Here is a 12,374-nt window from a genome sequence, read left to right on the forward strand (position 1 = left end):
GTGATATCTCAGGGTCGTTTTGATTTGCATTTCCCTGATGGCTAATGAGGATGAGCATTTCTTTAAGTGTTTTTCTGCCATCCGATATTCCTCTGTCGAGAATTCTCTGTTTAGCTCTGTTCCCCATTTTTTAATTGGATTACTTGGTTTGCTGCTTTTCAGCTTCTTTAGTTCTTTGTATATACTGGATATGAGTCCTCTGTCAGATAAAGGGTTAGTGAAGATTCTTTCCCAATCTGTAGGCAGTCGTTTTGTTTTGATGACGGTATCCTTTGCTTTACAGAAACTTTTCAGTTTCATGAGGTCCCATTTATTGATTGTTGCTCTTAGAGCCTGTGCTGTTGGTGTTCTGTTCAGGAAGTTGTCTCCTGTGCCAATGAGTTCTAGGCTGTTCCCCACTTTTTTTTCCAATTGATTTAGGGTATCTGGTTTTATGTTGAGGTCCTTGATCCACTTTGACTTTAGTTTTGTGCAGGGTGATAAATATGGATCTATTTTCATTTTTCTGCATGTAGACATCCAGTTGGTCCAGCACCATTTGTTGAAGATGCTGTCTTTTTTCCATTGAATGGAATTGGCTTCTTTGTCGAATATCGAGTATTCATAGGTGTGTAGATTTATTTCTGGGTCTTCTGTTCGGTTCCATTGATCCTGGAATGGTTTCTGTTTCTATGCCAATACCATGCAGTTTTTAAAGACATATCCTTATCTAGCACTACTTGAAGGTCTTTTGTTGCAGGATATTTGATCATACTGTGAACTCTGAGATTTTGTTATAGACTGGGGGAAAAAAAACCCTTTCTAGTTGTGGTGCAGCTCAGCCTTAGCACACAATTTTAATCCAAAAGCTTTCTGTGTGAGTATTGTAAGCAAGATTAAATAAAGTTAACCCTAGATCAAGAGGTGGAGCGAGCAACCATTTGACAAGGAATGAACATTGAAAAAAACAAGAGAGTAAGAAGAAGTCAGAAGGAAGGATAGAGAGACATACAAGAAGTAAAAGAGAGGGACATTAAGTTTGGAGGGATTTTTTTTGAGATAATGTAGGTAAGGAGCATGCCTTTTTGGAGAGAGATGTCAGTTAAGGAGGAAGGTCAGCTAGGTACTTTCTCTGCCTCTCTGAGCCAACAGGCTTCCACACAGGATCTTTATGGATAAAAGAGAACATTTGAGACTTTGTTTAAAACAGCATTTGCACTCTGATGCACAAAGTAATGATGAAATTGATTAGCTATTAACAGGAAATTTGCTAGAAGCCTCAGAATTTTACAAGATACACCATGTTAACAGCAAAAAAAAGATTTTTCTATCACTTGGCAACAAGCCAAGAAAATTATAAGGAAATGTCCTACTTGTTCTTTGTATAAACAAATTTCAAGACCTACAGGAATGGTACAAAAAGGTACCCAAAAATAAAATTTGGCAAATGAATGTATTTCATTTTGCAGAATTTGGAAATTTGAAGTATGTGCACTATACTATAGATGCATATTCAAGATTTCAGTGGACAACTGCTTTAAGTTTTTTTTCTTTTTTCTTTTTTTTATTAATTACACTTTATTCACTTTGTATCCCCCCATAAACCCCATCCCTCCTTCCCTCCCGATTCTACCCTCCCTCTCCCTTCTTCACGCATGCCCCTCCCCAAGTCCACTGATAGGGTAGGTCCTCCTCTCCTTCCTTCTGATCTTAGTCTATCAGCTCTCATCAGAAGTGGCTGACAATGCTTTAAGTTTTGAAGAGGCTGATTTTTTAGAAGTTATGCTATTATGGAGATACTTGAACAAATAAGACTGACAATGCCCAGCACATGTCTCTAGTAAAATGAAATGGTTGTTTTGCATATTACAATATAAAATATATTATAGATATATCACATACTCCTACAGGATAAGCAGTTACAGAAATATCTAATTGCAACCAGGCATAGCAGTGTTTACCTGTAGTCCCAGCGTTCTGGGAGGCAGAGGCTGACAGATCTTTGTGAGCTTAAGGCCAGCCTGATATACATAGTGAGTTCAGGACAGCCAAGGCTACATGGATAAACCTTGTCTTAAAAAAAAAAGGAAAAAAAAGAAAGCTCTAATTGAGCTTTAAATGATATAGTTAATAAATAAAAAGGGGTAAAAAAAAAAAAAGGCCTCCAGAGATGGATTACACAGTGCTTTATTAAGTTTAAATTTTTAAATGCTAATGAAAAAGGAACAACAGCTGTGGGGAGATATGGTACAGTAGGAAAAAACTGCTGAGTCAAAGCAGCTTGTATATTTTAAAGATGTGTTGACCTCAAAATATGTGTTACATTGAGGAAGGGGTTTTGCCTTCATTTCCACAAAAGAAGAAAAGCTGTGGATACCATCAAGAGTGATAAAGATTCCATTCAAACAAGAGAGATCTCCTGAAGAAGGAGAGGTGATTATTTCATCAGACAGCTAATTCAGTTCAAACTAACTTATAGAAACTAGCAAATGCCTTTCATTTGATTAGGCATAAAAAAATAAAAAGTAATAATAATTTTTGATTGATAATTTACCAAAGGCACACTTGCCCTACTGGCATGAAACAAAAAAAGGGGGTTTTCTTAAAGCATATGTCTTAATTCCATGTTAGAATGTTATAATGTAGACTGTTGTGTGGCCCATGCCATCTTGAACATCAGCTTTTGAGTTTTCTTCTTAAATAAAAGGGATGTGTTTGTTGTTTGGTATTAAAAACACAGTTAAGAGATTTAAAATATTTTAACTAAATTTAAAGTGTTACTACAATTCAAACTTGTTTTCTAAATCTCTAAGAGTTGGAGTGATTTTGAGCTAAGATAAAAATATTTGAGCAGAGTGGTGGTAACCCATGCCTTTAATCCCAGCAGAGAGCGGAATACCTCTATAACTTAGTTGTTTTCTAAATTCCAAAGTAACAGTGAACTTTGGTGGTAGCACATACCTTTAATCCCACCAACCCAAGGACAAAACTCAGATACAGCTCCTAATTGATATTTTTGCACATTAGAGCAATCATATACCATATTTCTAGATTATTATTTAAAAAAAAAAACCCCTATACAGGGTTACTAGAAGGGCAAATAATTTCCAATGGGGACAGGAACAAAGAGCAGCTTTTGGACTCTCAGTAAGCTCATCTCCATAAATGCAACCTGACCAATATTGAACCAGTTGATACCCTAATAATAGATATCATATTTATTGGTGAATTGGTAAGTGGGGACTCTTCATAAAGCAAAAAGGAATTCACCAACGTTTGCCTATAGGCTTCTATTGCAAACACTTTCCATATATGGAGAATAAATATTCTCTCTTTGAGAAACAGATCTCGACATTCTATGAGACATGGAGAACCTTATAATCAGTCATTGCCAACCACCCTATGCCATAAGGGTGCCCCTCACAATGATGGATCGTATCCATTCAAAGGCAGAGTCCTTTGCAGGCTTAGCAATGGAAGGAAATCTATTACAGTGGAACTAGAACCTATTGAATTTCTTTTGACCAGGAAGGGTCTGCGCCTTCCCTCACTGAGGAAATAGCTCAGTTGCCTTTAATCCCCATCCATAAACCACTCGCCCCTCCCTGAAAAGAGGCACCGAATGAACTGTGGGGACCAACAGAATAGTTACAGCATTTGGCTAACACATGATTTGCTGGTGCTTTGTCAACCACTGATGGAACCAAAACTAATGGAAAGTGGCAGAATCTATAAGAGTATTATGTATATATAAACTTTCTGTCATGATACTAGTAGTCATACAGAGTACTAAGTCTAGAAATAAGCTTCATTTAGCTTCCTGTATGTGTTTTCAGGCCTGAGCCTGAAGCAGATAACTAGAAACAAGTTTGTGTGTCTTGAATGTACTTAATAGACTTTGTTCCTCAAAACTTTAGGACATCTGCTGAATATGGCATTTTAAATGTTTAAGTTTTTTTACATACCTTTTGAGGTCTCCTAGAAGATGGTGGGACCCTGCCATAATGAATTCAGCTGGATTGTGGTAAGGCTAACCACTGCCCCATGCCTCTTCTGCTGCCATGTTCTGTGCAAACAGTGGACACCTTTGGGTTGACTGCTATGTTCTACCTAGCCAGGATTGCAACTAAGCTAATGAACACCATCCAAAGATCAGCTATGGACTACAAACCAATCAGGACATTCAAATTGCTGAGTTCATAGGAGACTGATACATTTTATGGAACTTTAAACTCAAAAATACTTAATCCTAAAACTGCCAAATGCAACCAGAGCTGAACACTGTGGAAAGCTTGGCAGAAATAGCTTCATTATTGTAAATAGTTTTACTGTGTTAGAATTAAACTTCTTTCCTTTTTATTTAGACAAAAAGGAGGGAATGTTTCAAGATATTTGACCACATTGTGAACCCCAAAATTGTGTTGTTTGCTAGAAAAACCTGTATCTAGTTGTGGTGTGGAGCATACCTTTAATCCAAGAGCTTTCTGCTTGAGTATTGTAAACAGGATTAAATAAAGTTAGGTCAAGATGTGAAGCAAGCAACCAGTTGACAGGGAGTGAGCATAGGAAAAAAAACAGAGAGAATAAAAGGAAGTCAGATGATGGATAGAGAAATAGAAGGGAGGGATATTGAGTTTGTTGTTGTTGTTTGTTTTGAGACAGTGTGGGGAAGAAGCATGCCTTTTGTTGTAGAGATATCAGCTGAAGAGGAAGGTCAGCTGGGTGCTTTCTCTGCCTCTCTGAGAAAGGAGGCTTTTACCCCAGGATCTGGCTCCTGTGACTTTATTTGTAAAATTGAACATTTGAGAGTGAATGGAATTTTATGTAAGAAGTGGGAAATATTAAGAGCTGGAGAGGACAGGGTCTCCACAAGGAGAGCAACAGAACAAGGAAATTTGAACACAGGGAACTTCCCAGAGACTCATACTCCAACCAAGGACTATTCATGGAGATAACCTAGAACCCGTGCACAGATGTAGCCCAGGGCAGTTCAGAGTCCAATTGGGTTACATAGTAATGGGAAGAGGGACTGCCTCTAACATAATCTGATTGGCCTGCTCTTTGATCACCTCCCCCTGAGGAGGGAGCAGCCTTACCAGGCCACAGTAGAGGACAATGCAACCACTTTTGATGTGAACTGATAGACTAAGATCAGAAAGGAGAGGAGAACCTCCCCTATCAGTGGACTTGGGGAGTGGCATGCATGCAGAAAGGGGAGAGAGGGTGGGATCGGGAGGGGAGGAGGAAGGGGCTTATGGGGGGATACAAAATGAATAAAGTGTAATTAATAAAAAAATAAAAAATATATTTTAAAAAAGAGATATTGTTTAAAACAACAACTTTTCTTATACCCTGGAGGTTGTGACTCAAATAAAGATGCTAGAGATTTCATGAAACTCTAACTCCAAGATTCTCTTGAAACATCAAAGTAAACTTTAAAAGGTAAGCAAAATTCTGTGTGCTAGAAAGATTGGCAGCAGATCATGTTAAAAAGCCTCCTCCTACTATATCTTAATGGAATCAAATCAAAGACCCAGAAATAAACCCACACACTCATAGATACTTGGTTTTTGATGAAGAAACCAAAACTATGCAATGGATAGAGAAAGCATTTTCAACAAATGGTGCTGATATAACTGGATGTCTTCATGTAGAAGAATGCAAATGTATTCCATATCTACCCTGTACACAACTCAACTCCAAGTGGATCAAACCTCAACATAAAACCAGATACACCAAATCTAATATAAGAGAAAGTGTGGAATAGCCTTGAACTTATTGGTATAGGAGACAACTTTCTGAACAGAATACCAACAGCACTAAGATCAACAATCAATAAATAGGACCTCATAAAACTGAAAAGCTTCTGTAAGACAAAGGACACCATAAATAGGACAAAACAGTAGCCTACAGATTGGGAAAAGATCTTCATCATCCCTACATTTGACAGAAGGCTAATATCCAAAATATATAAAGAACTCAAGATATTAACTACCAACAAACTAAATAACAAAAATTTTAAAATGGGATACAAAGCTAAACAAAGAAGTCTCAACAAAGGAATCTCTAATAGCCAAAAGGCACTTAAAGAAATGTTCAACATCATTAGTTATCAAGGAAATGCAAATCAAGTTATCTCTGAGATTCCATCTCACACCCATCATAATGGCTAAGATCAAAAATTCAAGTGACAGCATATGCTGGAGAGGATGTGAAGAAAGGGAAACCCTCCTCCATTGCTGGTGGGAATATAAACTTATACAACCACTTTGGAAATCAATCTAGTGCTTTCTCAGAAAACTGGAAATAGCGCTACCTCAGGATCCAGCTATTCCTCTCCTGGGCATATACCCAATAGATACTCCACCATACCAAAGGACACTTGCTCAACTATATTCATAGCAGCTTTATTTGTAATAGCCAGAAACTGGAAACAACCTAGATGTCACTCAAGCATAAAATGGATAAAGAAAATGTGGTACATTTACACAATGGAATAGTAATCTGCTATTTAAAACAAAGACAAATGGGTGGAACTAGAAAAGATCATCCTGAGTGAGGTAATCCAGACTCAGAAAAACACACATGGTATGTACTCACTTTTAAGCAGATATTAGCCATAAAGTACAGGACAGCCATCCTTCAATCCACAGACCCAGAGAAGCTAAGTGACAAGGAGGGCCCAAGAGAAGATGGTTGAACTTCACTCAGAAAGGGAAGTAAAATAGAAGTCTGAAGTAGATGGAGAGAGGGATCTGGGTGGGAGAGGGAGTGGAGAGGACAATGGTGTGAGATTCAGATGTGAGAAAGGGGAAGATGTCTGGGAGAGAGAACAGAAATCAGGGTGGGAAGCATCTCTAGGACAGGGCAGGCTCCCAAGAGTCTAAAGTGGTGGGTGACCCTACCTGAGCCGCCTTGCATAGGGTGATATGGAGCCTGAAGTGGCCACCTCCTGTAGCCAGGTGACCTCTCTGAATTCCAGGCCAGCCACAGTTACACGGGTGGAACCACAATAAACAAACAAACAAAAACATGATTCAAGAAAATAAAAAAGTACTCGTAACCAATTATGGTGGGTGGCACCTGAAGTCCCAGCACTCAAGAGCACAGACAGAAGGATCAAGATTTGGAGCCCATTGGGGGAACAGGGAGGGGAAACTGCCATCAGGATGTACTATATGAAAAAAAGATTGAATAAAAAAGACAAAAAGGAAAAAAGGGTTGAAGCCCGTCTTAGGCTCCATGGCTAGATCCTAACCCAGGAGGATGGGGGAAGCATTCAGAATTGAAAAGTTATGAGCTCTTTAAAAATAACCTATATATGTAAGTACTTGCATACAGTAAGACTACATTTTTCTCAATTTTTTAGCCTCACTGCTATATTTTGTAAAATGTTTTCAGTCCCATGCATTGTTTTTATTGAAAATGCTAAATATAAAACATTCTAAGCGTTTGAGAGTACCAAAACACACACAAAAAAAGGGGACACAAGAAAACCAAATTATTCCAGTTTGTGGCACTTTGTTACAGTTTCTAACGATACAGCATTAGTGAGTGATCTATCTGAAGTCAATAAAGAAATTGTTGAAGACGGCAAGGATGAGAAACCTTTTAATTAGACTAATGAAATGATTGAGGAAAAGAAGATATCTTAAATGAGCAACTATTAGGAAGGCCAAAACGTGAGTGAAAACAATGCTTTGTATTACAAACTCACCTCTTTCAAGTGTTCTATCTGCCTTTCCCTCTGGCATGTCTCCTCTGCCGAGCCTAGCACAGGAGGGAGACTAGGACTGAAGGCCATGAGGTCGGTCTTGGGCGGGCCCTCTCCAGAGCACACCCTCTGCCTCCTCTGCTGCGAGTAGGACCAGCTCCCCACCGCGCTGGAGCACACCAGCACGGGCTTCCCCGGAGCACAGGCTCCCTCGGTGGGCGCCGCTGAGCAGCGCAGCGCGGTGTAGAGCAGCAGCGTGAGCACCAGCAGGCTGGACACCGCGCAGATGGCGACGATCAGGTACACGTTGACGGTCACCAGCGACGCCTCGGAAGATGCAGTGCTCTCAGAAGAGAGGGAAGAGATCTTGGGGGCCTGGCCATTCTCCACCAGAGACACAACCACTGTGGCCGTGGCGGTTAGCGCGGGCTCTCCGTGGTCCTTCACCAGAACCAACAGACGCTGGCGTGGGGCATCTGCTTCGTCCAGGGAGCGCGTCGTGCTGATCTCGCCCGTGTACAGACCCACGCGGAAGGGACTGCGCATGCCCCCTGCCGCTGACTGCAGCTCATAAGACAGCCACGCGTTGTAACCAGAGTCCGCGTCCACAGCGCGCACCTTCGCGACTATGTGCCCTGGGCTCACTGACCTAGGCACAAGCTCGCTCACTGCCCCGCCGGCTCCAACAGCGCCAGCGCCGTGGGGCAGCAGCGTGGGCGCGTTGTCGTTCTCGTCCAGCACGAACACCTGCAGGGTGGCATTGCTGCCCAGCGCTGGCACACCAGCGTCCCGCGCGCTCACCTGGAACTGCAGCAGCTCCAGCTCCTCGTGGTCCAGGGGCTGCAGCGCGAACACCCGGCCGCTCTCCGCGTGCACGGACACGTAGCTCGACAGCCAGCGCTCGCCCACGCGCCGCTCCACCAGCGAGTAGGACACCAGCGCGTTCTCCTGCGCGTCCGCGTCCGCCGCGGACGCCGTGAAGATGTGCGCGCCCGGCGGGTTGTTCTCCCTCACGAACACCGTGTACTCGGGCTGCGCGAACGCGGGCGCGTGGTCGTTCACGTCGGCCACCTCCACGGACACGCTGGCGGTGGCCCCCAGCGCGGGGGAGCCCCCGTCGCGCGCGGTCACCACCACCTCATAGGCCGCTGTGCTCTCGCGGTCCAGGGCGCTGTCCAGCACCAGCGAATAGTAATTCTTGAAGGTGGACACCAGCCTGAAGGGCACCTGAGGACTCAGGGAGCAGCTCACCTGCCCGTTGGCTCCGGAGTCCCGGTCGGACACGCTGATCAGGGCGATGACGGTGCTTGGCTGGGCATCTTCTCTGACTGGGAGTGACAGGGAAGTGACCGTGACCTCTGGTGCGTTATCATTCACATCTAGCACTTCCACCAGAAGGGTGCAGTGGCCTGCCATTGGGATACTTCCCTTGTCCGCTGCCTCCACGGATATCTCATACAACTGAATTTCTTCGAAATCCAGCGGCGCTTTCGTCCTGACCTCTCCGCTGTTGGGGTCTATCGTGAACGCGCGCAACACCGCAGGCGACACAGGCCGCCTGAAGGAGTAGATTATCTCTCCATTCGCACCCTCGTCGGGGTCTGTGGCGTGGAGGTTGATCACCAGCGTCCCGTTGGGTGCGTTCTCCACCACCCTGACTTTGTAAAGGGACCGATGGAACTGCGGAGCGTTGTCGTTCACATCCACGACGGTGATAAGCAGCTGAACCGTGCCGGTCAGCGCGGGTTTCCCTCCGTCACTGGCTGTCAGCGATAAACTATGTGCCTGGATCTCTTCCCTGTCTAACGATTTCTTTAACACAAGTGATAATGAAGAAGTCCTCTCGCGACTGTTTTGTGTGTCTAAAGCGAAGTATTCGCTGGGATCCAACCGGTAGGTCAAGGCGGAATTGACTCCGATATCTGCATCGGATGCGCCATCTAGTGGAAATCTAGTCTCCGGAGATCTCGATTCTGCGATCCTTATGCTTTTGTTGGTTTCAGGGAACACGGGCGGGTTGTCGTTAATGTCCCTCACCTCCACCTCCACGTGGAAAACCTGCAGCGGACGGTCCACGATCACCTCCAGGTGGATGCAGCACTCCGCGCTCCGCCCGCACAGCTCCTCCCGGTCGATCCGAGAGTTCACGAACAGAATGCCATTCTGCAGATTCACCTCCAGAAGGTCCCCGCGGTCCTTGGACGCCACCCTGAACAGGCGGGGCACCAGCTCCGCCAGCTCCAGCCCCAGGTCCTGCGCGATGCGGCCCACGAAGGTGCCGTGCTTGGCCTCCTCGGGGACGGAGTAGTGGAGCTGGCCGCTGCCTGCCTCCCAGGCTGCCAGGAGCAGGAGCGAGAGCAGGGGGTACCAGGGTCCTGAGCCGCTTAGTGAGGACAACAGCATGGTACACGCAGAAAGATGCAGCGGTAGCTAGAGTATACGGAATACCTTACCTGAAACTGCCTCTCAGAAGCCGAGCTGAAGACGTCCTAGTACTGGAGAATTCACTAAGAGTTCTCTGAAGGAAGTGACTGTCTTTGCATTAAAAAAAAAAAAAGTTCTCAGTGAAGAGCGACATCATGAGGCAGGAACGTGTAAGTGTAGCGATCACTGGCGCTTCGTTTTTCCATTGATATAAGCCTTTACTCCCTTGCATTTTCAGAACTCTTCCATTGCAAAGGTATGTATTTGGGAGTTAAATATTTGTTCTTCCAGGAACAGTAAATTATTCACTGTAAACATCGGGTGTTACTTAACAAATGGCATATGTCTTGCACTATTCCACGTACGCGTATGTGTGTGTCTGTGTCTCTGTAAAATTTTAAATTAAAGAACATTACACATTTGGCTTTGCTGCAATAGGTCTCCAGTTCTCATAATTATGCAGTTTTGTTAGCAATGTTCTTTCCCTGTAACATTTTCAAGACCTTCTCCCATTAACAGCCATTAATTCCAAAGGGAAAGGTACGATCACATAAAAGACAGGAGATGCAAGATAGACAGTTGCATGTTAGATTTCAAATAATACAGTGCTCATGAGTTCCAAGGGTAGATAAAAATGTTTGTATTTTAAAGAATGTGTCTACATGTAATGTTTGTGTGTGTACATAAATACACAACAATCTATATAAGACAATGATTCAATGATTTGGTTCACCTTGTAGAAAACACAACAAAAACTAACATCCTATTAGTATAATTTAAGCTACTACCAGTGGGTTAAACCTGCATTTTTTTCCATAATATATCTTAATTTCATCATCAGTAGAAGAAAACTTGGTATTGTTTAAGTTAACTCTGATTTTTCTAAGTATATGACAGTAGCTAGAAAATGATGCTAACACATCATTAGCAAAATAATATTATTATTTTGTTATTGTATCTGCAAAGCAATAGTTTCAGGCCAAACAGTACAATGAACAGTGCATTTTCTATGTATTATAAATGTAGGGTCTTGAGAGATAAGATTAAGAGCACTAGCTGTTCTCCTAGAGGTCCTAAGTTCAATTCCTGGCAGCCAAGTGTTGGTTTTCAAGATCTATAATGGGACCTGATGCCCTCTTCTGGTGTGCAGCCATACACACAGACAAAGAACTCATATACATAAAATACATAAACAAATAAACCTTAAAAATAAATGTAAATTATATGTGGCTCCATATTATTCTATAAATTTTATATCTAATTACTACATTGCCTGTTCTGTGAATAACTATGTGGGAAGTAACTGTTGGTTTCATTTCTGTACCTCTACTCTCCTCTGAAAACCCATGTGGAACACTGTATTCTCTTGCCCACACACTCTTCTCCTGTTCCATTATTTCTGTGACATGCTTTACTCCTGTAATGGGAATGGCCCCTTGATTCTTCCTGATGCTTCATGTCTACCAGGACGTACACATATAGCACTTACTTCTCCACAGAAGTCAACCATTTGCAGTACGCCCTTTAACACACCCTAGAAACATTCATTTGTTTATCTCCACTCCTCAAACATTCTCTTCCGTTTCCCACATGGTTAACTATTTACTCTTCCTAATGATATTCAGTATAAAACAATGTTTTACCCACTGTGATTCTAGGTATTTGCATTCCCCTTCACCTCATTTAGATGCTCAAATTGATGTATCTCTCTTATATATAGACATCTTAATTTTTTTTCTCTCAATTTCTCAACTTCAAGCATGAAAGGGAGGGCTTTCTTCTTATAGCAACACTTTATATTACCTATTCTTTTTTCAATTTATTGTTTTATGAGTATATTTTGTCTCCGGGTATGCATGTGCACATGGGCATTCCTGGTGCACATGGGCATTCCTGGTGCTCATGGAGGTCAGGAGAGGGTGTTGAGTTCTCTGGAACTTGAGTTACTGATGGTTGTCAGCCACCATGGATCCTCTATGAGAGTAACAAGCCCTTAACCACTCCACTGTCTTCCCCCAGTTTAGGCCAGCCCTAAAATGCTGACAAAAACATTTTTGGCTTTTTGGCTTTTTTTTTTTTTCCCTCTGTTTAGCCTTATTGTCTCCATCTTCATTTCCATGCTGCCTGTCTTAACTCTAATGTCTTCTTCTTTGCTTGCTTCTTTTCTTCACAGAACTAAGATGTTCAAATGCCTTTAACTTGCATGAAAAAAATATTCTATTCATCTTGATCTCTAATTCCCAGCATTTACTTGATA

At 42.6% G+C, this 12,374-nt stretch overlaps 1 protein-coding gene across 11 annotated transcripts in view; it reads right to left on the reverse strand.

Annotated features, from left to right (window-relative positions):
- LOC110543938 (protocadherin alpha-C2) overlaps positions 1–12,374 on the reverse strand; it is a 221,863-nt gene that overhangs the window by 127,824 nt on the left and 81,665 nt on the right. Inside the window, exon 1 of one of the 11 annotated variants that reach the window (XM_060377405.1) lies at positions 7,697–10,160. The exons of the other annotated variants lie outside the window; for them this stretch is intronic. Within the exon in view, the coding sequence (XP_060233388.1) occupies positions 7,697–10,096 (2,400 nt within the window). The 5' untranslated portion in view covers positions 10,097–10,160. Of the gene's footprint in view, positions 1–7,696; positions 10,161–12,374 lie in introns of those variants that run through there. 11 annotated transcript variants of the gene reach the window in all.

Source organism: Meriones unguiculatus, chromosome 2 (assembly GCF_030254825.1).
Source record: "Meriones unguiculatus strain TT.TT164.6M chromosome 2, Bangor_MerUng_6.1, whole genome shotgun sequence".
Lineage (NCBI taxonomy): Eukaryota > Metazoa > Chordata > Mammalia > Rodentia > Muridae > Meriones > Meriones unguiculatus.